Source organism: Pararge aegeria, chromosome 8 (genome assembly GCF_905163445.1).
Source record: "Pararge aegeria chromosome 8, ilParAegt1.1, whole genome shotgun sequence".
NCBI lineage: Eukaryota > Metazoa > Arthropoda > Insecta > Lepidoptera > Nymphalidae > Pararge > Pararge aegeria.
The window spans coordinates 15802278-15828470 of record NC_053187.1 but is presented as its reverse complement, the minus strand read 5'-3'; the positions used below and the strand labels follow the sequence as shown (position 1 = coordinate 15828470).

General features: G+C 36.6%; 1 protein-coding gene across 2 annotated transcripts; it reads left to right on the top strand.

Annotated features, from left to right (window-relative positions):
• The first annotated feature begins 1948 nt into the window (after nt 1-1948).
• Nucleotides 1949-26193, top strand: LOC120625577 (MAP kinase-interacting serine/threonine-protein kinase 1-like). 2 transcript variants are annotated; one of them, XM_039892635.1, is made up of 7 exons: nt 1949-2031; nt 16038-16226; nt 17306-17547; nt 19852-20121; nt 20652-20873; nt 21912-22105; nt 23846-26193. In XM_039892635.1, the coding sequence occupies exons 1-7, from the start codon at nt 1998-2000 to the stop codon at nt 24183-24185; spliced, it is 1491 nt and encodes a 496-aa protein (XP_039748569.1). In that variant the 5' UTR covers nt 1949-1997; the 3' UTR covers nt 24186-26193. The 2 variants fall into 2 exon arrangements, with proteins under 2 accessions (XP_039748569.1, XP_039748568.1); XM_039892634.1 differs by lacking the exon at nt 1949-2031 and adding an exon at nt 3354-3716.

The window sequence follows — 26193 nt, the reverse complement described above, 5'->3', positions numbered from 1 at the left end:
TCCAATGTTTTTTTTTGTTTCTACGAACTGAAAGTAACTCGATATTATTACACGTGTATTTTGTAGAATTTGCCAGTAAGCTGTCAGTAATTTGGCTTCTTAATTGATACTGATCCGTAGGCGAATTAGATTCGTTTTGTCAAACTGCATAAACCTACTTAAAAGTACTTTTAGTTTAGCACCTACATGTTTCATAATCACCTATGAATATTTTATCAATAAATTTTAAGTAGGTACTCGAAGTTAACCTGTTTATTACAACTAGCCTTAAAATTAAAAATCGGCATTACGAGCAGCTTTAAAACCAGAACCCGAGGGATAGTCAGTAGACTCAAAACTTTGGAATACCGCTGCAACGTTGCCTGTCTTTCAGTATTCTGCAAGTTATATATTAATATTATTCGAGGAATGTGCCCAGGATTTGGTTGTCCGTTTTCAGGAATTTTGCTGTAGTTCCGGAATCACCTGGCGCCTTGCCATTCTAAATTTGTTTTTAGAGCCATCTTCGGTATTATACCTAGTGCGGGTTAATTTTGCTCTAGGATCTTTGGACAAATCCTCAATAGGCATCTCGGTTCAACAAGCAAGTTCGGCAAGCTCTCATCCTCATTCTTCCATCGAAATTCGAGAAGACGTGAGGATACTTATCGCGAATATGATATTCCATAAATGCATACGCTTTGTTTTGTTATTCGTAACGAAATCATTTGTTAAACATTATTCATTGTAATTGTTAAACATGAATAATTGTTAACAATTATTCATTGTAAAGTCAACATCTCCTGAGGATGCCCGGTTTCGGAGCGAAACGTGCGTAGAGGGTATATTGCCGAAGATCTGTTTGGTGTGGAGTATAATAAGGATTGAAGAAATTATAAATTACCTACACCACACAGATTCTCCTACTTTTCGCGGAGTATAGCTAATTAAGCTTTATTTTGATAATGCAATCATTTTGATAAAATGGCCCTCAATTTACATTCTTATCCATAAATTTCTCCAACGACAAAAATGCTTGTATAAAAAGTTTTGAACCCTCAAATTCATAATTCGCTTAAATTATCTAGGCCCTCGACTTATTCCGGCATGACGCCATCTGGTTTTTGTGCACCCTAGAAGCAAAAACTTTAGAGAGGTTTTACTTATATACCTTGGACGCCTGTCATATACTTATCATTTATAAGTCATAGAATTATATTTAATTCGCCTATTGTAACTTTTTAAAAGATCAAGGAACGCAGAAAACGTTTTAACGTATGGATTATCAGCTGAATACTACTTTCATATATACATATTTTATTATTGAGGACTATCGCAATAATTATATTGGTAAATTTTTTCATTAAGTAACTATCGCTTTATCAACAAGGCTTGTTTACCTAGCTTTGATTATTAATTAACATTAAGCTGATAAATTAAATTTTATGGCCTTAACACTTGATTATGAGCTTTGTTAGAATGATTAATGCAATGTTTTGGTATTGCAGTATTTAGGTACCTAGCAATCATCTGCCCACTGACATTCCTACTACGTAGAAGCGATTCTACACATTGATTTTCTTATCAGATGTTTTGGAGATAGCACAACATCACCTGATGTTTATTTACTACACACAGATGATCTAAGCGTAGGTACCAAAGCTAACCTATAAAGTAAACATTTTTTAAGTATATTTAGACAAGTTCTTAACTTTAACTGTATGTCGAATTACGGAATGTCGTTCTAATAACACCAAGCTACCAAGCGAGTCAATATAGCTATAATATTTTGGTTTTGTATCAATGCTAGGTAGGTTCAGGGCTATGTTATTGTCGGTCACGTAGGCCCGAGAGCGAGAGATCCGATGTTTGGGTAAAGAGATGGGCAGAAGAGTAGAGACATAAGTGGGAGCGGGACAGAAGAGTGGCGTGACAACAAAGATGGCGACGCCGGGTGACTGCCGGCCGAACCGGTCGACGCGGACCACGTGCTCTGCGGCGTAGAATCGCCGCGTACAATGTTTGTCAACAAACGCCCTATGAACTATGAAGGTCAGTTGCGAAGGGTTGGGAAGACAAAGGACTCTGTATTGTATAACAACTGCATTGAAAAACGGTAGCTGCGTCGTAGTAAATAGATTTTGGTGATTGTGTTTTTGTGGATTTTGATAGTGTTTTTTTACCACTTATGATTAGTTTAAACTACCTACTCGTATTTCATTTCAAAGCCATTCTTTTCTGTTAAAGTTTAACCGATTCAATACTTACTTATTAAAGTAGTGTTATTTATGTTTATTTTTAATAAGCTCTTGGTCATTCTAATTTATTACGAGGTGCTCTTAAGTAAAATGTTGTCTTAAAGCTCCGCAGTGTTTTCAATTTTGCACAACTGCGCCGTACTTACGCCGTAGGTACTGTAAGTCTCTTTTTTAATTTATCAAGTCCGTAAAGGTACTGCTAACTAAAGGTATAATTGCGTAAAGAAGTCGTAGCACCATTAGACGCCTTTAACACCTACGGTTTATTTTGTCTTAATGATTTGGGATTTATAGGAAGCTTAAGGGGGTTTAGTATATCATCAGACCCATTTTAGTCATTGTATGGACAGTTTTCCATTAATTACTAATGGATGTAGGTACCTGAATAATGTTAAGCATCCACGAACAATGGTTGAAGCAGTTTTACCGGGGGGAGGTGCGATCTGATCAGCTAGATGTTTTGAGAAATTTTATCCTATCCCCCAAGATTATAGATAAATATACGTACGAGTAGGTATGTGTGAAGAAATCAGTGACTTCGTCTTTGTATCCAAGTCATATGATCTAGTAAATATTTTATTTCATACGTTATATGGTAGATACCTATCTTATATAAAATTATTTTTTTATTTACGTCTCTGTTTGTGGGTTTTCTTTTAACCAACGCAGTAACAGAGAAAGCATGGGTTTCACATAATATTTGCATGAGTACGTAGCTAGCTATACAGAGGTAGCCCACCAAACATATCATAAAACGTAATACCTACTAAGATGATGCAATGGCTCGCATTTAGATAAACAAAGATGAATATCATGATCACGTGGTCGTAAATAACACGATTTAATATTTAAAAGTAAGGTATTATTTTATATCTTTGTGAGGTTAAGCAAAAACATCTGGTTTCATATGCGCACTAAAGAGCTATGAATACTATAACATCGATGGGATTTGAAATATAAAAACCGAAAAAAATGTAAACACGTCAGTGGTGCGAGCGAGTCCGCATGCGTTGGCGAGAGGCCACAACTTCAACTACGACGCACTCGGGCAGGGGGGTTAAGGGGCGGTGAGAGGGTTGCGGGGCGAGGTGCGATGTGCGCCGCGTTGAGTCGAGCCGGCAACTCCTCAGTTGGATTTCAGAACATCGAATGGGCGGGCGTGTAGGATGGATCGCTAAGACACCAGTAGTTTTTTTTCATTCCGCCTTCTAGCAGTGTTTGTTTATTACCGTCAGGCATACTTTCCGTAAATCCTTCTCGACGGCGGTGCTTTTTATTTTATAAGTTCAGCATTTTTATTCTTTTAATCTTGTCTTAAAGCGTCGCGTTCCGATTTCACGTCGAGAAGGCAGCCGTACAAGTTTGAAAGCGGCTTTTTGAGAGTACCACCTACTCATAATTTTGTTATCGCTTATAACAACGCATCGGGCAAAATCAAAATGGTGAAGAAGATTGATAGCGAAGAGAGTGTAGATAGCGGTGAGTAAAAATTTTTAAAATTTTATTTTGATATGCTTTTCAAATACCGTTAGGAAATCTTAGTTCTGTAACTGGCTTCAAAGATTATGTCGTTAAGCAGTTTGTAATTGTTTCTACCTATTAAGATCATCTTAAGATAATGATATCAGACATACAAAGTATAAAATATAAATTGTAACGTAAAATTGTAATTAAAAAAAAATACTTTTTGCTTGTAATTAGATTTGAAGGGTAGTTTAAAAATGTAGATTGTCAATCGTAACAGCTTTTTCAAAATTGCTTATACATTTCATTAGATAAATAGGTAAAAATCTATCGAGTTTTCAGTTCTTTGTACAAGATTAACTCAAGAATAAAATTGTACAGCAAGAATCATCTGTTTTAAGACCTCAAGTTTTTTTTGTTTACCCAGATCGGACGATGGTATTGCATCATTTAAGTATGAGTAATACCGACTTTTGTTGTTACTTAATAACGTAGGTATACAATAATGTTATGTTTATCTGCTAATATTTATACACATAATTGGCGAAATTAATTCAATCGATAAAAGTTATCTATAACCGTTAACCGTTATCATTTGTTTTAATTAAAATGTAATCTCTGCTATTCAGCAATGTATACTAAATGAGTTTATACTAAAAGGCTCTGTTATACCTATTACGCTAAAATCATCTGGAACATCTGTACACATATTTAACTTATACAGGAAACAAATAAACTGCCATTTCCAGTTGAGTGACGAGAGTTTAACTGAAAAACAAAGCAACTGAACTTAACGGTTATGTATAAAATTTTTAAAGTTCAGTATTATTGTGTAACTTTCTTTGAATAAGCCAGTGAATTAAACACCAGAGTCTTTTTTAGATTTGCTATTACTTTTTGTAACTTTTTTCTATGATTGTTAGTAAGTGCAATAACTAGGCTGGTCGAAATTTCATTTATTACAATTTCTATTTTATAAATATATTTCTATCCTTTTGGGTGACTTGTGCCTCTGTCGGTCTAATTATGTTGGAAGTCCAGGTAGCTGGCAGGGAATTTGTAATTTTTAATTTGGCTCTAGTAGGTGGTCACGTTCGTTGTTACTACTAACCCTTCTGCAAAGATTTAAACCTAGCGATTTAAACCCAACATTAGGGATATCGGTTTTACTGAAAATTTTATCTGATTAAAGACAGCTTGAGGTTGTCAAGGAGAACATATATGTGAGTATGGGAACTGTTAACATTTTATAAAAACTACTTCTGCGTGTTAGGAGTTGCACATTGCATATTTTTGCATCATAACTGACCAATCCAAACAAAGAGTTATTCTTGGAATTTTATGGCTGATCAGTGACGTGACGTTTATTGCACTTATTGTTGACCGTTTTCTTCGATTTACAACTGAAAATCGGTTATTCAATGTCAATGTTTAGATTTCGACTCTTACGATGTAAATAAGTATTTAGTTAATTTCATTTCATTTTAGACTTAGAAATAACTGGGTATTCTAATTTGAAAGGTGGCCCCACCACCATCACAATTGGACAGATTAAATTTTGTAAATGACTAAATTCGGTAGTCTAACTAACTGTCAGTAATAAGAATGATAGCAACAGCCCTGACGAGTTAGTAGCGTGGTTGGTTGATGAGACTAAACGCTTAACACCTGACAATAATGAGTATCTAACTTCAATATTACCTTTCTATAATCCGAAATTGAAACAGATAATGCTATAAATCTTTAGTAGATATATTATTCATTTTGTCCCTTGCTAATCGAGCCAATGTTGCGCTTTAGATGATAAAGAAATAATAAAAGAGACTATTGCTCGAGCATAAGAGATAAGGTGTGAAAAACAACTAGGTAGGTAGGGAATTATATTTTGTAGCAGTATGATACAGTTTTTATATTCTAACTGTACATAATAATCAGTTTTAAAACAAACAGGCTGTTTGCTTTTATCATTTCCGTCACATAGTTCATGTTTTCAATATAATGCTTATGATCTTTTATGTTTGTGCCAAATATATTATGTAGGTCAAACACTGTAAATTGTATTTTGTTTCCAATATCTCTATATTAATGAAATAGCTTGCATGAATACAAATAAGAAACTCTTGTAAATGTTTAACAGAAAAAAATACCAAGGTTATGTCTTATCAACACCTGCCTTAACAATCTCTTTACTATGACTAAAAGAGATTAGCCAGCTTTTAAGAAGTTTGAAAATCATTTTTGCTGTTAAATATGCAATCAATGATGTTATAAATTATTAGTTTTCTTTTTATATATCCATGTCTACCAATATTCAATGAAGTAGGAACTCAAATTGACATAGTATGCATTGAGGCAACTATTAAAGCTTGCTTGCTTAAAGACTATTAACGACAAATAGATATTCTATTATTATAAATAAAAGTGATTTTTCGTATTAAAGTACTAAACAACTTGAATTTATTCTATGCTTTTGTTTTCGTACGCAAATATTGGATAACAATAATTAAAAACAATAAAGCAATTTGATTCTGTTTATTTCTCGGTGTAGTTAAAGTTCCCATGAAGCTTCTTCATTAGCATGTAAAGTTTGTTTTTTAAGAATGCTTTGATAATTTGATGCATTTTCATTATTATACACGCTTGGATTTCAACATGGCCGCTGGAGCGCGACGCCCCGCAGCGTTCACTGCCAAGGTCACCTAACATCAAACTGCGTAGCTTGGTTATACAGTAACTATGTACATATACAGTATACTGTATGAACAGACAATATAAAGCTATAGTATCTAGGTTTAGCTTTATGGACAAAGCAAGGAGAATACTCGTCATCGATAAATTTAGAACACCGTGTTTCTAGAAAGATATGCATCTTGTTGTGGTGGTAAAAGAAATAAAGTTAGTTAACGTTGATATTTATCCGTCCTGTTCATATCTCTATGTCATCTGCAGGAAACATATTTTATAAATTCATTTATCCACACATTCACTTGAAGGGCAAATTAAAATAGTTGTTTGATATATCCATTGATGATAATATAATGATCAGGTAATCGCGAGTTCAATTCGTGCATTGGCACATCAAGATGTTATATCTTGATTTTTTTTTTTGCATTTTCAATTAATGTTTCTCCAATATAAGTGTAGGGTTTTACAATCATCGTTGATTGAAATCGGCCATTCGTGTCTATCAAAGTAAATCTGCGTAACCTTGACCGTGACGGACTTCACGGCAATTTCAGCTTAATATCAGATTCCTCGCCCCTCTCACCTCTACGCCGGCAATTTCCGAATCGATTTCTCTCATATATGGTTGCATAGGGTACCCATTCCCCACCGGCAGCCATTCACTATTTATTCATAAGAAATGCATTCAACATCATTACAATACATAAGTATGTACCTAGAGTAAACAATGAATTTTGAGTATGTGTGTATGGTGGTACACTATTATTTACATGCTTTCGTTCAAACCTAATATTATATGCTGATAACTGTAAGAGCTTCAACTTAAAAGTATTTAAGATAAGCTTTTAAGAAAAGTTGTCTTATATTCTAACGTTTTCATTTTTTAGTCAAACTTTTTTGTTTGTTTGTATATTAAAGGTTATCTTTAATTTTATAAGAGAAATCAATTATGTAAAATAACAAATGAGCCATGGTCTAAATTAGTTACCAGTGAAAGCTGTTTATAAACAGCAAAAATAGTTCTCCCTCATAGTGATTTCACTGAGATAACCATCTGGTTTACTTTAGTGACAGTGCCAGGCCGAGTTGGCAATTTGTTTAACATTGCTCTGCATTTAGGTGTTACTATTAGACTTTGATCTTATAGAATAGTTATTATGGGTTGTTGGATTTCATTTAGTAGCTACGATAAATGATAATTCTGTAGCAGTCATGTCTAGGTTTTATACGTTACGATCTTTCTCAATAGTTTAAATGTTCCTTAAGGGAAGTATGCAATTAGAAAGTTGCTTGTTTGTTAACGGCTCGAGGGGATATAAAAGTATTCAGCTCTTTATGCAGTCGATTGATTGTGGCCCAACGTTTAAACCAACAAATTAGAAAGTAGAGAACCGAGTAGGGCACAATGTCAATATCGAAAATAACGAAGGTTTAACATTAAAAATCCAATTCATAAATTCAATGAAACCATAATTATTCTTGTGTACGTAAATTGATTCTTCACATATTTTTTGTTTCGATTACCCATTTATTTATTGCTTAAATAACCATTATATTTTACTTCAAGTAAAATAGTGTATAACGTTGAAAGTAGTTGATAAATGTTAGTCTGTCTGTTTCGAGTCTCCTATCCCATATTTCTTTCCTCTCCTATAATTTGATTTAATAAACTCCAGATATATGGATAGATGTTAAAGAACCAAAGTTTGACAGTAAATGTATACTCACTATAAATCGCTATCACTGTTTGGGCCCGGTGTAACGTAAATTAGTTCTAAAGCTACTATTTTTAGATTTTTTACCGTGTTCCGTGCACCGCGACGTAGCGTAAGATCATCCTGGGCCATTAATATATTTATATAAATATTGTCTGATTTAAATGTTAAATCAATTAAAATGAAACACGTAAAACCTTTATATAAGTGTTTTACGTAATTATCACTCTCGTTCTAAACTAAAACACGTGATTCCACTTCTGAGTCTCAGTCGTCAGTCGTCATGTAACCAATTACCAATGTGTAGACGAAATAGCTGTTCAGATACTGCCGTTGTTCATGAAACTAAATAAGTAGGTAGGTGATTTTGTTACACTGTTTATTTCTTAACAATCTAAACTACAGCGATTTCATATTCTACTGAGCTTTCAAAGTAATGTGTTGAATTGTATTAATAATACGCTTGCTCCGCCTATCGAAACCTGTTATTTTAGAACGATATTATCTTAGGTGGTTTTATGGTCGATCTACCTTTATAGCGATTAGAAATTTCACTGGACGCTCAAAATGGTCGCTATCTATGCAACCGAAACCCTCGTTAATAGTACCCGGTTTGTCTGATTTAGACATTCATTGAACCTTAATATTTATGTCATAGATAATAAACCGATTCTTAGACCGAGATCATTAAAGCTTACTTTGTCCCTGCTGAGACCCAAGAAATAGTAAAGAGATATATTTTTTAGACACATTAACTTTGAGTCGTTTTTACTAGTCTGTATGAGAAACTGTTGATGCACTCTATAGATTTCAACCTTAGTGAGATGTTAATTTCCGAGCAAAGCATTATAATTTCTGAAATGATCAACTGGATTAGTGCCCTTTAAAACAATAAAATTATGCTTCATAGAATTGTTTAAGTTAGGTACCTAAGATGATTTCAATGTCATCGGATAATAAAAATAACAACAGGAACATTTACTTTTTAACGCTTATTACTTCGATATGTATAGATTCAAATTTGCATGTCATGTTTTCATGTTTTATGAAAATGAAAGAGTTGAATTGAATTGATACTACGTAAAACTTTTTCATAAAGTTAAAAATTTGACTAGTTAATATGACAGATCTTCCCATAAAAATTCGGTCCACAAAGGCAACCCGAACGGACATTCAATTCACTGCGTTTCCTCACGTTATTGGGTTTCCTCGTAAAACACGGTTTTAGAATTAGTTCGCTCTGTTTGACCAGGGCAACGCGTAGGCGGTTCTTTTTACGTATTTAGGTTTCTACGTGTGATAACACGTTCGATGACTCTGGACTTCATTAACTGGTGATAGCAAAAAGATTACATCGCTGAAATGCAGCAGTGATATTTTTTTTAGACCATGATTAATTTCTAACTAATAATCTCTTAAAATCTTTATATCTAATAATGAAAATTCAATTCTACGAATCCTTATAAATTAAAACTAAAGCTATTAGGGATCCAAATACATTATGGTTAAAGGAGAAACCCATAAATAATAGGTTTTTACTCCGTTAATTTACTAAGAGAGAGTATAAATACAATTCAGTCACCCACGGTTGTAGAATTGTAATTTGAACTGAATGAATACTATTGTTTTTTTCTGGTGATAACAAAACTAACAAACATCTCTGTTCTTAACTGACTCTAACTTGTTAGAGATAATTATGTAAACAGGAAACTGTGGTTGCAACTGTGTAGCAGGCGATTTTACAAGTGGGAGTGCCTCCTGATAGGCACCATTTTATTGCGCATTTGGTTAAATATCCTGTGTTTATGTTCCATATTGCTTTATTGGTCACTAGACAGTGAGCCTCATTGCCTGTAGATTTATAAAAGTCAACTGATTTCCGATTGGCATTTGCAACTGCGTGTTCCGAGGTTAGCATGTATAATTATATATGCAAGAGAGTAGTTCTAAAATTAAAAGGTGAATTCTTTTAAAATGTATAAAACCCAATGGTGAAACTTTGTTTTTACAACCGAAATCTGAAGGTAGCTAGCTAGATTTCGAGCGAACAAATAAACAGTAGAAATATTTTTACTATTCTCAAAATTATGTCATCAGTGTTTGTAGTAAATTAACTGAGTAAAAAATGGTTTATGCAACCTAAATACGTAAGACCTAGCGAATGACAACAACCTGACATAGTTCATTGACTATCGAATTCAAAAGTTTTAACGGTTCAATATAAATGTTCAAAGTCAGAGTTAGTGGTAACACTTAAACTGACAACAATGTGGACGCTAGTGGCCGCCATGTTGACTTTTGATATTATTTGGAAACATAATGGTGAGTCTTTGATTACAATTGACCTTTTGCCGCGTGTTACTTCTCTAGAACGCTACAAAGGAAGCTATATTCATGGCCATCCGTGAAATGTATCACTAAAAATAAGATCTAGATAAATTATTATTATTTCAAATAAGGTATATTTCAGTTTTCATTTTTCTCCGTTAATTATTTCAAGTAGGCCTACCTTACTGGTTCTTTCGAAAAGTCCAGCCTGTTTGTTGTGACTCTACCTCCAGTTCTAAATGCAGGTTGTACTTAGAAGAAGCCAGCAAGAAACTCAGTAAGTAAACAAAAGCAGTTATCATGTATATATTTGTCTTATTACATATCTATAGTGATTTGTATTGAATGTGACACGGAAGCAGATCGGAATAAACTGTTTCACGGAACACGTTCGAGCTCACACTTCACAATCACGGCACCTTCTACGGAATGTGCACGTTTATACGTACTATAAATACTATTATAGGTTTGTCGTCTTTGAAACGATCACAAATTAGACTGTCGCGTTCGCTTTTGCATTGCCAGCTTTGCGTTTGAGCATTTGCATTCATCTATCAAAGTTTTAACCACAGACCCATAACTATAGATGGTATAACTGCCTCGTTGGTCTAGGGATTAGCATTTTTAACTAAGGATCACAATTCTCGATTCCCAGGTCCACGGGTCTGGCACAAATATTTTTTTTTAAAGCTGAATGAACCAACTACCAGCCCGGATTTATGAAATAAATGGTGTCTACCCCCTAGCTTTGGAGAGCAAGTTAAGCTGTTCTCCATATTATCATAACTAACATATGATATAAGCTCGCCCACCAGCATTAGGGGTCTACTAGGTGGATCCAATGTTCTTAACCCACTAGGGGAGACCTGTGGAACATTAACTGGCTTACAATGATGATCATGAAGTTGTTTTAATTTAAGAGGTTTACGGTTATTGTATGATGTTGATTAATATGCAAGGATTTATAACTCGACAATCGATTTTCCTTACATTTTGTTACCTTGAGCACCGAATAAATAATGTTAGGTGCGACACAAGGTTTACTGTACAGTGTGCATATTGTGTTTTGTTGTTCTAATAGACTCAACTATGGAGTACGAGGTTTTGGCATTTTTTTAATCCACTATAAGTTACCATTTGTGATGTAGTCCGGGCTAACCTGTTAGGGATAAGTTGTATTTAAGGTTTGCTTCACGTCTTTGTCAGTCGAAGCCTTCAACCAGTTTAGACTAGAGAAAGAGTTGAAATTAAAAATTACCAAAATGCTCCTGCCGATCGAAGTTCCACGGGCCACAGCGTCCACCAAGAATAAATACGCAGTAACTTAGATGTTGCATGACGGCATAAGAGAGCGTCAAGTCGTTTGCTGTGACGGCATAAGGCCAATTATTGCCAAGGCATACCGATATATGTAGATCGATAGTGAAAATGTTTACACTCAATTTCAATACATACCAACTTTACACTAACAAGTACTGAAATTATTGTTGGACAGGTTAGAATTTTTTTTTAATTTCTTCTTCGTCATGATTATTACCTGCCCACTATAGTGAACGGGTCTCCTCTCAGAATTGGAATGGTTTAGATCGTAGTCAACCACTCTGGCCAATTGGTAGACTTCGTATGACTAAGAATATGATAAAAATGTAGTATTGTACCATAGACATCGAGAAGAGTTGAAACGATGAGGTATTATTGCTGGACTACCACCTCGGGGACACTGATAGACTAAGGAAGGTGATATATAACGCCATATATTGTTTCGAGTGTTTATTTAAATAAGTATTTGCCAAGCAATAAGGTAGTTACGTATGAAAATATTATACCAAACCAAAAAGATAACATGGTATATATAAATAAGAACACTACTATGTTTACTGTGTGTATCGTTCAACGTACGATACAATATCGTAGTTTAATAGACCTCGAGTCGAGTTGAAACGGTCGCGTAACATAGCAGTGGGTGGCGAGGGCAGCGCCGCCTGAGTACTGCGCGCACGCAGTTCTGGGTGCGGTCCCGGGTCGTTGAACCGGCTTTGTTTGCCAACTCAGCTGCACTCGCGAGTCACGTCTCCCAGCTGAGCACAGAATAACATTGTCGATGACAGAGCGTTCCCAATAGATACAAACTACGAATAAATTGTAAGTCAAATTTATTCGTCGTCGGTTACGAAGCTGTTTGTTTTTCCAAAGGGCCGATTTAAGCAAAGTTTAGTAGGGTAACTTAGGGTAGGGTAATCGATTTAAAATAAAGTTTTTTTTTTCTTGAACGTTTTCCTTCAAATATAAAATAAAGCAGTGAGTATTGCCCACGACTTACGCACTGAATTATTAATTTGCAGATTGAATGTAGTAGTAGTAGTACCGATCTGTATTTTAGCAATGTAACAGTGAAACTATTAAAATAAATGAGATAAAATGGGCGCATACATTTTATGTCATTCATTTATTAGCTTGGTTTGTCAACGGACATTTATTTTGTCCGTATTCAAATTCAAATTATGAACGCAGTGAAAACGTAACAATGGCGTCCGCAGAAAGCGTAGTGACTAGTGAGAGCTATCCGTGCGGGTCAATTGTTGTTTTCGATGTGTAGTATCGTTGTATTTCGAAAAGAGAAACTATCAAAACCATGTTTAGCTACCGCTTATTATGTGTTTCTACTAACTATATATATTAAAATATGTGGTCCTTCAAACAAATATTTTACGCTTATTCGATCCACAAATAAACCAACGACAACTTTTATAGTTGTATATCTAAACCATGTTCAGGTACCGCTTATTAAGAGTGTTTCTATTATCGATATAAATTAATAAATGTGGTCCTGCAAACAAATATTTTGCAATGATTCGACCCACAAATAAACGAGCCCCATCTCTGAGAATACTCATGAACTACTATGGACGACGAAAAAACTGCGGCTTATCATTGTTTGTTTTAAAATACGGCTTATAATTGTTTGGCGAGTTATATTGATCTACCTACTTACAGATCATGGATCGTTTTTTGTATTCAGTTTAATCATACTGCGAAGTCGGAAATACAAGTTTATCTCGGGCACCTGCCTGGTGCTCTTTCTACATTTTAGCATAAAAAAGTTGGTGCCATATTTTGCGTTCAATGACCCTGTACGTACGCAGTACTATAATAACAAGTAACTTTTATTGTCTTTAATATTTGAATTATAACATCTAAAGAATCTGCGTTCAATAGGTTGCTTATTATCCATGAAAAATAACATTAAATTGTCTGCAAGCAAAACAATTGTTAATTGTTGATCGCTAAAAATTAATTGTCCAGAAAGTTCCTTACCAGTAACCAATGACATTTTAATTACATTAAAATACTCGTATCTGCGAGCAAAACAATGCCAGTTCGTTGATCGCTGACAAATAGTTTTTCACTATACCGATCTTTTTCTTTGCACGCCATTCTTTGAACCTCTTGTTTTTAAGGGACTATCATACGTATGCGCAAGACAGGACAATAACATAATATACAATTTTTTTATTCAAATTTAAGGGCTCTGAGGCGTTAAGGTGGCGTGTAACTTCAATAGAAGTTAGTAAAGCCTATTTTTCTAAAAATACACCGACACCGTTGCATGTAAAAAGTAAACAAGTAACTACCTACGTAATTAAATAAATCAAAATATATTAATGTCAAACACAACATGAAATCGCAAAATGGAGCCACCATACTAAAATTAAATTTTGTAAGAATTCTTAAATTCGAATGCGTTCTATTTAAAAAAAAACGTATGTGTACTTATTGTACACGCGTTAGAAGTATTAAGTTATAATATTTTGCGTAACAAGATGAAAATCTTTTAATTTTTTTTAAATTTTCGCCTTATTATACGTTTGTACAAAAAACGACACTAACAATAGTATTGTTTGAATTATTGAAAGTCAACTGACAAACCTTTTTTAGAAAAACTAAAATTTTGACTATAGCTAACTTAATGGCGTCGGTTGTTTGTGACGGTGTGCGCGCTCATCGTAAAAATTTACTCTTACCATTTTTCCCTAACGCGCCAAAAGAAGTATATCTTCAAAAGTTGTAGTGGAATATAGAAACCCACATACTTATAAAAAAGAACCCCCTTTTCAGGGTTCTTCAAACTCCTTTTCGGGCAGTCGTGTAAATACTCATGTGTTGTAAAAGTCGTGAATACGTACTGTAAATAAGTAGGTATAAGCACTGGCAGTATCTTGTGTAAGGAAGAGAAAGCGGTATTAGCTTCGCTATGAGTTGTTTGACTGACGAAGGAGCTGCTTACTGGCTACAGATAAGATAAGACCGGGTCACGCACCGCATAGATAATTTAATTTGATAACCTCTCACGAAGCAGTGATTAAGAAAGTTAATCTTTTAGCATCTACAAACATGCCAACTTATAACAATTTGTTCGCACGTCTGTAGATTGATTGCTTCGACTAGATTGGTATTATATTATATTTGGTGTTGCAATGGCAGTCTTCTTGCCATGTGTTACAGCGTATGTTCAGCGGGACGATGCGACAACTAGACAATCGGAATTATCGGATAACGACTCTCTAGTTGGTTCTGTTTAAATTTGGTGACTATGTGATGAAGAAATCCTATAGAAATAAGCTGTCCTTGTAGACTGTTTGACCTTTTTATTTTTATTTTCATTTTTAAAAACTTAACGTTTTAAAAGTGTTATTGTATGTAGGGCCCATGTAATATAAATGGGATTAAGAATTAGATTTAAGCATCTCGGAAGCATATTAAATCATTCTCAAGTAAATTCAGTAAGATTATTTTCTCTGTTCTTATCCTCAGTTTAATGTGACCTCGTAACATTTCGACTTTATTGTTTCGACCTCAAATCAGGGATTAACGTCAAGAGGCGAAGATATTGTATCTGTGATTATATTACGACAGTTCATTGTCAAATAAGTTTCGATAGCTTTTAAAAAAAAAATTATGTCCCCCTCCCCCTGTAACCTATTTGTCAATATCAACTGGTGTTTATGAAGGACAATGTGCCTAAATAGATCTAGATAAATGGGGAATATTACATTGCAAAATAATTTAGTTTACGTTTTAGAAGTTCCTATCATACGTACCTAATTATAGATTTGCTTTAAGAGCACTGTAAAACCTGGGTAAATTATGTATTTTGGCTGTCCTAACCCATTACCGATTGCACGAAAAGAAAACGTTAGAAGCAAGATTACCTACTTACTCTTGGAAAACAACGCTAAGAAAACTTTTCCACCATTCCTGATTACGGTCAAACGCAAGTCTATTAATTAACACGAGTAGATATTTGCGTTCTTCTTGGTTTGTTAATTTAAAATCCTAACTAGCGACCCGACGCGACGCGTCCCATGTAGACTATTGTGAGGCAGTGTTAAGTTAATAATAATACAAATACCTTAATTTTAATTTGCACGTAAAGTACCGAAAAAATTTTACCGCATCACATTACAAATCTTTCTCTTGAACCATTCTGTCTATTGCTGGAAACTGAATTATAATCCGTTGCGTCGTTAGAAAGACCTAAGCGTACAAACAGTGGAAGCGTTGTTTTATGTTATATACAGATTAATCAATTTAAATCTCTTGTCTCCAGGCGTCGGCCGTGGCAGTAGTCAATCGGGGAGCGAGCGTGAAACAGAAGAGATACCACGTGGGCCCGAGTCGTCCGCACCGGTGCCCATCCCCGACAGCGAGGAGCTCCAGAGGCGCAAGGAAGAGGCGCGCAGGAAGCGTCGCAGGAAGAAGCGCTCTGGCAGCTCGGTGGTCACGTCATGTTTCCAAGGTAACAACCGTGATAAAAAAACCTTTTTATAGCTGGTTGGGGGAACTCTCCACTACAGGTACGACTAGCAACGAGGCAAGGAAACTGTCTGCAGAGAAAAGCGGTTAGCTCCACTTAAAATTGCTTCATGTAAAATTTCCAAAATAACGACCGATTATTAAACGATAAACTTCTAGTTATTATATACACCCTGTGGTGACAACAGATTCGAATAGACTTGTCTTTTGTTTTACTTCCGCGGCTGTTGTGCGAGACGGCTAAGGGAATATAACGGAGAACGGACAACAGCGTCCTCTGGCCTAGTATCACTATCTACTGCGAATACAACCCGTGATTATTATGGATAAACCAACGTGGTGATTATGGATAAACTCTCCCGTCGGGAGAGTCCTTTAGTCCAGCAGTGAACGGCTTTTGATGACAAATGATATAATATAGTAGGTTGAAGGACTCTGCTTCTGCACGTACCTGCAGCGGTAAAAGAGGTCAATCCAAAGATGAAGTACGCCCTCAGCTCGACGTCCACTTATTTTTTTTCAAGGTCATATTACAGTCGATAGAACTATCAGAACCTATAGCCGATAGCTAGTAGAGCGAGTAGTTGAGGTTGGGTGATGCTATAGTAGTTGAGCTGAAAATATCCAAAAGATTACCTATATTCAACACATTCGAGCTTAGGATAAAATGAAAAATATGTGTAATACAATAATTGTATCATTAACCACAATGTTACCCGCACTTAGTTGACTTCGGTGGCTTGGTAGAATTAAGTACTTAAGTACCTATAAATAGAAACCTCTTACGCACTAACATTGTGAGATAACCATTTAAATTAAGGAATGGCGATAGACGCAACGTTGCAACCAACGCCAAATTATCGCTTCGCACTGATGTTAATCTTACAACACTAAGATGAAACCTTATGATAACGTTTTTTTCTGTTCTCTCTCTGAATCTTTGTAGATTGATTAATCGTTTCTTAACCATTATTATTAGGTAACATTACATTAAATGCAAGAGAAAAAGAGATAGAGAGACATCAAATAGAAAGTAATGTTAATGAATTTTTTTCTTTGCAGACCTATACAAGCTGACGGGTGAAGTACTAGGCGAGGGTGCGTATGCCTCGGTGCAGACATGCGTCAACATCTACACCGGGCAAGAGTTTGCAGTGAAGATCATCGACAAGGTGCCGGGGCACGCCCGCGCCCGGGTGTTCCGCGAGGTGGAGACCTTCCACTATTGCCAGGATCACCCGAACATAATCCAGCTCATTGAATTTTTTGAGGACACCGACAAGTTTTACCTTGTCTTCGAGAAGGTGAGTCCAGAAATTTACTTACTTACTGAGTAGTTGTAGTAACTAGTATATTTTTGGACGAAAACTATAAAACTAGCTTCGTAAGAAATGCTTGTTTGTCAATCTATTCCTCAAAAGTCAGCAAGCCTAACGAGAAGGTTTTGGGCAACCATCACAATAATTGTTATGATAAGCTAGCCATTGTTGTAGAATGTTATCCTTGTCATCTAGCCTCGTCAGACGACAATTCTAATTAATTAAATTTTCTTTCTTTTGACCTTGTCTTATCGTGGGCAATATTGGTTTCTTATCGTGGGCAATATTGGTTTCTTATCGTGGGCAATATTGGTATCTCCAGGTGAAACCTGGAGACGAAAACCAGGCTATTTTTTAAAAACAAACTATCACACGTTTCCACATTAATTATGTAAGTTTCCATGTTTGGTAAATCCATTTTCAAAGAGAATGGAGTCATTAAAATGAAATACCTTCCATTATCAGTGTAACTAATTTCCAATTTTACTGAAGTACAGAATTTTACGGAGTAGCTACCAACGGTTAGATTAACATTCCTCCAGTAATTTAACAATCACTTTTAGCATGGTGACATAATTGTGTGCAGATATGATATAAGTTCTAATGCTAACGTTACAATGTAATTATATTTTGATATTTTACAAAAATAAGACATTAGTCCTGCTGACTAAGCAAGAAAATAACAGAATGCACTGAATAGCAACAGGTTTACTAATCAATTTTTTTCGGCTTTAAAAAAATGTTACTGCAAAAATGGATCGCCTAGATAGCTAGCTTCGCTTAAGTTTAGGAAATAATCCATAATAAAGTCTTCTTTGATATTTAAATCATAAAACCTACGAAAGAAAGGAAATAGGTGTTTGTTTAGTTTCATTTTGAAACAGCTTGTTTTTTGTTGATTTAACGATTCTAATTAACAAACAAAGTAAGCAAACAAAACGATTGATCATCCCACGTCTGCACATTCACAAAAACGTGAGTTGTTACACAAATTGAATCGGTTTATCGACGCTTGTTTGGTTTTAGGGGCTTTAGATACATGTTACGTCACAAAGGTTAGGTATATTGTTTAATCAAATGTTTTTAAGGAAGAGCATATAGGTATATTTACAGCAATTCCTTTGCAGATAACACAATCGGATTCGGTACTTAATAATTATTTCTTGGCGATTTTTCTTTCTAAATAGTTTCAAACAAAACATTTTTTATCGTTTAGATAACTTTATCTTTTAGATTCGGATTTTCGTACGAAAAACATTTAACAAAAAAGCAAGTTAGCTGATAATAGGTTCTGAGATAGTATCTTTCCCAGTGCAATGGTTTCAGATTATTTTTCGTATTTTGTTCAAGAACTTATTATATGCCTGAAAAATAATCCATAAAACTTTTAAAGCAAACCCAATATGGCAGACAGCTACCAACAATGGTCTTGTATAAACTAATAAAGCAATTCAATCAGGTTAAGGCAGGCGAGGGAAGCCGGTTTATACTGGCACGCGCAGCAGTCAGTTAAGCCTTGCGCAAGGTCGAAGTTAGTTGCTACAAATGCTAACGTAAGATATTATAGCTAGGTCTAAAATGATTGTGTGTATTTGAAAAAGGAAAATTCCGGGGATCCTTTATAGAATTTTTATCTCTATCTAAGTTAGCAATCCTCCTCGATTATATTCTAAGAAGGGTCGTTAAATAATGGGATGGGCGGGTCACTTAATTAAAGCAAATCGCTTTTTTAGATTCTGTCAGCCTAGCTTAAGTCCGGACTACGCTGACAGATTGTATCTACCGATGTGTGTATACTGTATACTATACATGAATTACGTAACCGTAGTTCTTCATTAATTCTAATCAGGACATTATTTTTTCTCCTGGAGCATTTAATTTTAAAGTGATTCCTTCTGTTTTACCCGTTGCATGTCCGTAAGCTTTGATTTCGTACAAAATATCAAAATCTTCAGATCGAAGAGTAAATTTTCTAGTGCTTTCAATTTTATACTCTTCGATGTCGATAAGGTTGAACCGCTTCTTTGATCTAATATAGGCAGAAGACAGAAACAGGGAATTGGAGAAGTTTGTGCGTACATGCTCGGAGAGTGGATTAAGCTGTGAGAAAACATAAAATTTGTTCTAATCCTTTCCCCTGGGGTAAATGTCTCCTATCCATGCTGAAGGTTTAGAAATTGATTATTAACTTCGGGCATTACACGGGAAAAATTGTCGCGTGTTTAAAACACTTTTGATGCGTTCATGCCTTATAACGTTAATACTAACAGCTGTTTTCATTTGTTCTAGATCAACGGCGGTCAACTCCTGTCGCGAATACAGGAGCATCATTACTTCTCAGAGCCGCAAGCGGCAGAGATAGTTCGCGAAATAGCTAACGCACTACACTTCCTGCACGGCAAAGGCGTCGCCCACCGCGACCTGAAGCCGGAGAACATCTTATGTGTGAACCGCGACAGTCTCTGCCCAGTCAAGATTTGTGACTTCGATCTTGGAAGTGGGATCAGTTTCACTTCGAGCCTTGCAAGCCCACTGGCGACCCCGCAACTAATGACGCCGGTAAGTCACCAATAACAATATCAAAATACCTTTTTCAGTCTATCCTAAATCAGTATATCTTTAAAAAGTGCCCAATACGAATCAGTTTTAAAATAATAAATTTTTTGGTGCATCTTCACAATCTTGTCGTCGAGTCGTCAGTCCCATCTATTATTGCTTCAATTCTTCCTTGCTAAACTCGGGTGTGAAGCGGTGAAAGTTCAGTGTGTAGGGCTTTGGCCTCCTTAGGTACGAGGAACGCTCCTCTTACTTTTCGGAGTTTCGTGCATGAGTTTAAGCAATTAAATTTCACTTGCTATAAAAGTGAAGGAAAATATTTGAGGAAACCGGCATGCCCGAGAGTTCTGCATAATAATCTCAAAGGCGTAAAAATCTACGATTTCGCACATGGCCAGCGTGGTGGACTACGGCCTAGGCCCTTCTAAGGTTCAATCCAGGTTTTCCTTTTCTCCGTTGCATTATTTCATTACAGCCCTGTTAACTGATATTCTCTTTGCATGATTTCCTTTTAATTTTGATTTGTTGTGCAGGTGGGCAGTGCAGAGTTTATGGCGCCCGAGGTGGTGTCGCTGTTCGCGGGTTCGGCGGCGACGCACTACGACAAGCGCTGCGACCTGTGGTCGTTGGGCGTCATCGCCTACATCCTGCTGTGCGGCTATCCGCCATTCCGTGCCGATTGCGGTGCCGACTGCGGCTGGGAGCGTGGTGACAACTGCCGCGCTTGCCAGGACCTGCTCTTCACTTCCATCCAGGTAAGATTCCTCTTCTTCTTGCCCTTATCCCACGTTATGTTGCATCAGCACAACGTATCCTCTTAAAAATCGAGGAAAACGACTTGCTGTTTTGGTCGCGGCGTATTTGGAAAACCTACCAACTGGTTACGTCAAATAATATTGGGAATGCTCTTGTTGGTGGAATAAACGCCACATTCAAGGGTAATCCAGGTGATAATAAGTCACCCTTCAGAGATTCTGAAGTGCATTTATTAAAAAACTGGCTTCTTTCAGTCGGCGTGTATCCTTTTTCCTTGTTTCCTGTATCTTGCTCTGAATGATTAATTGCAGAAGGTCATACATTATAAATATAGTTTTATTTACTTCCCGTTATTTCAACGCGTTGCAATTCCATGTTTTTTCTTCTTTATTGAACATTCAGTAAATGACAGTTCATTTGTGTATAATTTTCGTTGTTGCTATTGGATTTTTAACGTTTGAGATGATTTGGGTAATGCGTAGAGAAAAAAACGTTTCACCAACTCTTAAGATGATGACTAACGAAGTTAGGTGCCATCTAAAGTTACTACACCGATTCGGCGGTGCATAAAGTTTAGGGAACTCATAAACTGACACTGGTTAGTTGGTATAAAAATATAAATTCTTTAAAATATAATTTCTAATAGCCTTAAATCTGACAAAATTAAAAATATGATTTTACAAACACAAAATACCGCACCTAGTGGCAAGAATCATAGTCAAGTTAGGTTATCATATGAGATGCATTGTAAAAATCGCTTGTTGAAAGGCAAATGTATACTTAGGAATGTTCTTAGATTACGCGTTAATTACTTAGGCATTGCCTTGTTCGTCGTTAGTGAAAACGGGCATAAGTGTCGTGCGTAGACAGCTCTATAGGTGCGAGCGAGCACAACAACCTGTGTGCGAGATAGATACAATGCACAACTACTACCGTTTGTGCAAATACCCGCACCGCATCACACCCATCAATATTGTGCAGAAAAATCTTTATTTTATGAACTGAATCGGTAACAGAGACTGTCGCATTGTCTACAGGAAGGGCATTATTCATTCCCTGAGGAGGAGTGGTCACATATATCGTCTGAGGCGAAGGATCTCATCGCGCAGCTGCTTGTGCGGGAAGCGTCGCACCGCATCAGTGCCGAGCGGGTCCTACAGCACCCGTGGCTGCGCCGCGCCGATGCCTCCGCCCACTACCCGCCGCTGCGTACCCCACTTAACATCAAACGGTATGTTATTCATAAGTCAAAGTCAAAGTCAAATTCAAATATTTCTTTATTCAAATAGGCAAGTATTATGCTCTTTTACGCCTTTGGTTGCCTGGAAGATACTGCTATGAAGCGATAACGCCGCCGAATTGTTACCTCTATCTACCTCTCTTCTTATTTCTGCGGTGTGCAATGAAAGTGTATTCATTCACTGTGACGTCAGATTGGCCCAGTGGGCAGCGACACAGCTTTCTGCGTCCAAGGCCGTGGGTTCGATTCCCTCAATTGGAAAATGTCTGTGCGGTGAACATGCATATTTTTCATTGTCTGGGTGGTTATATGTATATTTTAAGTATTTATGTATACACATCATAAAAACATTCATCACTCATATCTTAGAATCAATAAAACGCTTACTTTCGTGCTAGATAGCGATTGGCAATGTGTACATTAAATAAACAAAAATACAAATAAAACTTCATTACTCTTTCATCTAACATTCAATACTCGCTTCCTATAAACTATGCTGCAAGTTCTTTAATTTACAGTATGTATAAAGCGATTTAGCGTTCCGGTATCGGTACAATTCCGCCTAGTAACTGATTAGGGTTATGATTCTACTATCACTGCCATACCCCACAAACAGTTTCATTCCCAGGACTTTGTCCGTTTTCAAGAAGCAATCTATTTCAAGGTCACGTCAGCCACTGAGATTAACTTAGGTAACAAATAAATAGACAAACATACGAGTATATACGTATTTTTTGTATGCGTACCTATGTAAAGCCAGTCAAAGTCAAATATTCCTTTATTCAAATAGGCACATAGATGGCACTTTTGGTGCGTTCATTACATACAAAGTATGTAGACTGTACATAGTAGTGAGATGTAAGCGATAACTACATTCGTAAACATTCGTATATATTAAGTGCGGAATGCATACCTAGCTACTAAAAATTAACATTAGTTCTAAGCAGTAGGTAGATGCCAGACCAATATTTTATACCATATCTGTCTTACTATCTTACTCGGTTCGTAACTCAGTACAGAATAGAACTATGGTTAAGTAAAGCGACCGATCGACCACCGTACTGACTATTAGGCTAGTGAATCTTTTCGAAAAATCAGGTCATCAGTCAATTTCAGAATACCGATAAACTAATTACCTACCTACTTTATTATGACATTTTTATAGTTGATCTTGTATGAACACATGAACATCACGAGATCTGCTATCTTTATACTTATAATCAATCTAACCTATAATTGCATACGAACGTTGCTGTCAGCTGCAGAGGTCAGGCTAAAAACACTTCGTAGATACTGATAACCTGACAATTCTAGGTTAGGTTGATAAGATAATATGATAAGATAAGAGAAAATTCTAGAAAAATACGCATACTTATAGAGGCAAATTTTGGCATTGTTGCCATGTAAATATTAGGTCATACCATGAGGTTTATGATTACTACCTTCACGATAAAGATAAAAGCTAGAACTTGGAAGCCTATATTAGAAGAACTGCAGTGTAACTAGTCACATGCAATAGAATAACAATGAAATCCCTATCAGCTTTTATGTGGGACCTTGTCCACGATGAAATTGTAGTAAGAGTAGGTAAGATTCCATCGTTCCACTAATGCCCATTGCCCAATTCACTAGAATCAAAACGCTATTCCTAACCTATGAATAATAATGTAATGTTAAGAACCATTATTTTATAATATAAAAACTTTTCTTTAGTAACTGTTTCTTCCACAGTAATATGTCGGCTCGAAACCTGTCCAATTTCGCGGAGTCTGCAATGGCGGTGAACCGGGTGATCCAGCAGCACTTCTCCATGAACTACTCGTACATGGAGCGCCCGCCGGCCGCGCTGCGGAGCTCCAAGTCGTGCCACCCCAGCCCAGACACGGTCGCTAGGGAGAGCATTCTGGAGGACGAGCTGGAACGCACCGGGCTCGCCCTCCAGGGCATGGCTGTGTGCGAGCGTCGCTGCGGCGACGAGTACTGTGTGCCTTTCGGCCTCTCGCCGCCAATCGAGTCCGAGCTGCTCCGTCGTCGCCACCAGCTCGCCGACAAGCCCCTCCCCGTACATTAGCAGCCGTTCCCGACCGGTCGGTTATCGCCTCATCTATTTGGACCTTCTTGGTGATCTCATTGATTGGCGCCACATCGACCTGAACCCTCATTTCTACCCAGACCAGTACTCCGTTTTTCGCGCTAGTGATCACAATTCCGAGGAGAGTTTGGACGCAACGTGATAGTATGATACCGGTGCCCTAGACACCCTCCGATTCGAGAGCCGATCCCTTGCGGCAGTGCTTCCCTCGGCCTCTAGCTGTGTGCCGCATTATCTGTCGATCTGGTGATAATTTTTTTTCTAACTTGTGATAGTGAACTAGTAGGTATGCGAGGTGCAGAACTCCTACGCGTATCCAGTTGTGTATAGTTAGTGATAAGGGCTGGGGATGCAGCTGGCCCCGTCACATTCCACCGAGCGCCACAGTACAAGGACAATGGATCTACCTCCCGAGATAGCCTTGCGAGGCTGTAGTCATATGAGTAATGACTGTATAGTGAGCCAACTTCTTTGTATACTCATTGGTAGTAGCGGCGCGCCAGCAAAGCCAAATTGGCCTTAGACCAAACCCCGTACGCATCCTACTGAACCCATTCCTCACCCTGTTTGCGGCGGAGTTGACCCACTATACACTCATGACACATATGCTGTAGTGTCGTTTGTGGCGAGGGTCGCGCGACTGATGTGTTTGTGAAGTAAAGCGTTCGTCATATGTTGGTTACGGTCGCGCGACCGTCGCGTCGCAAGCGACAAACGCCCCTGTTTACAGTTGCAGCGAAATGGTTAAACATCGGCGAGAGACTGTGCCAATGGATAATAATTCCTCCAGTGATAGATCCGATCGCAATTTTACTGTGAACGGTACTAAGAGCTGTAACAGTTTTATTTGAGCCTTTTAAAGATATATATTTATGGATAAATAAAAACGACTGAATAGTTTTTATCGATATGTAGAATGTTAATTGTGAGTTTATGTTCAGGCGGTGCGCCGCCGAGACCGATGCCGGTCGATAAAATCGTATTATATTGAGATAGTTGTGCTGATCTACAAACTTTATAACGATTACAGATATATATATTTTTGGATTTATGAAATCCGTTATTTGAAATTGAGCTATTTTTTGTGTAATGTTTGTGGCCTGTCCTCAATTCAATTTTTTTTTTTTACTTTCTATAGTTTTCGGATACCTACCTAACACCTAGTCTGTTTGTGATCGTATGATTTTTTTTTGCATTTTTTTTTGCAATTATGGCAAAACACATCTCATTTATATAAATAAGAATGAATCGAACTAAGATTGTAAGAGAGTTAGGGATAGTGGTGCCAATTCTGTTGCGCGGAAATCTCTGAACTAAATTGACATCTCTAAAAGTAATGCTATCCCTCTCATTGTGTTCTATGTAGCAAAAGGATATCAACAGAACTACTTTTGAACTTGTCAATTTAGTTAGGTTCAGAGACTTGTGCACAATAGAATGTGTACCAGTATGTGACATTTTCGCTGTGAGTTCAAGTGTTTATGTATGTAGGTACATGCGCATAATTACAAACTAGGAATAAAATTCGCTTTGTATCGTCTAGTGTGGAAAGGGCACTCGCGAACCGATTGTATGAAATGTCATATATTTTTGACCTGAACTGTGTTGATTTAGTGTTGCATGGGGTTCCATGGAGCTGCCATAAAATTGTGATCAGTTTGAATACTTTTATATTGCCGAAGAATGAAATGTTATAATAATGTTAAGTGTAGATTTGCTAGACTGTACCTAACCCTGCGATCACATTGATTGGAGAAAAAAACACCCTTCGCCACCTAGTATTGGACGTTATGTTTAATTTTCTCACAAATTTTATATTTTACTTTCATATTCATATTAATTACAAAATATCATACTAATTTATTTTATTTAGTTCTGGTGGCGTTATCCAATCAATACCTAAACTTATCGCAGTAATTTGTTAAAATCTTGTTTTCGACTTAATCATTGATTTTCAATTTGAAATACAGATGTTTGAATTTATAAA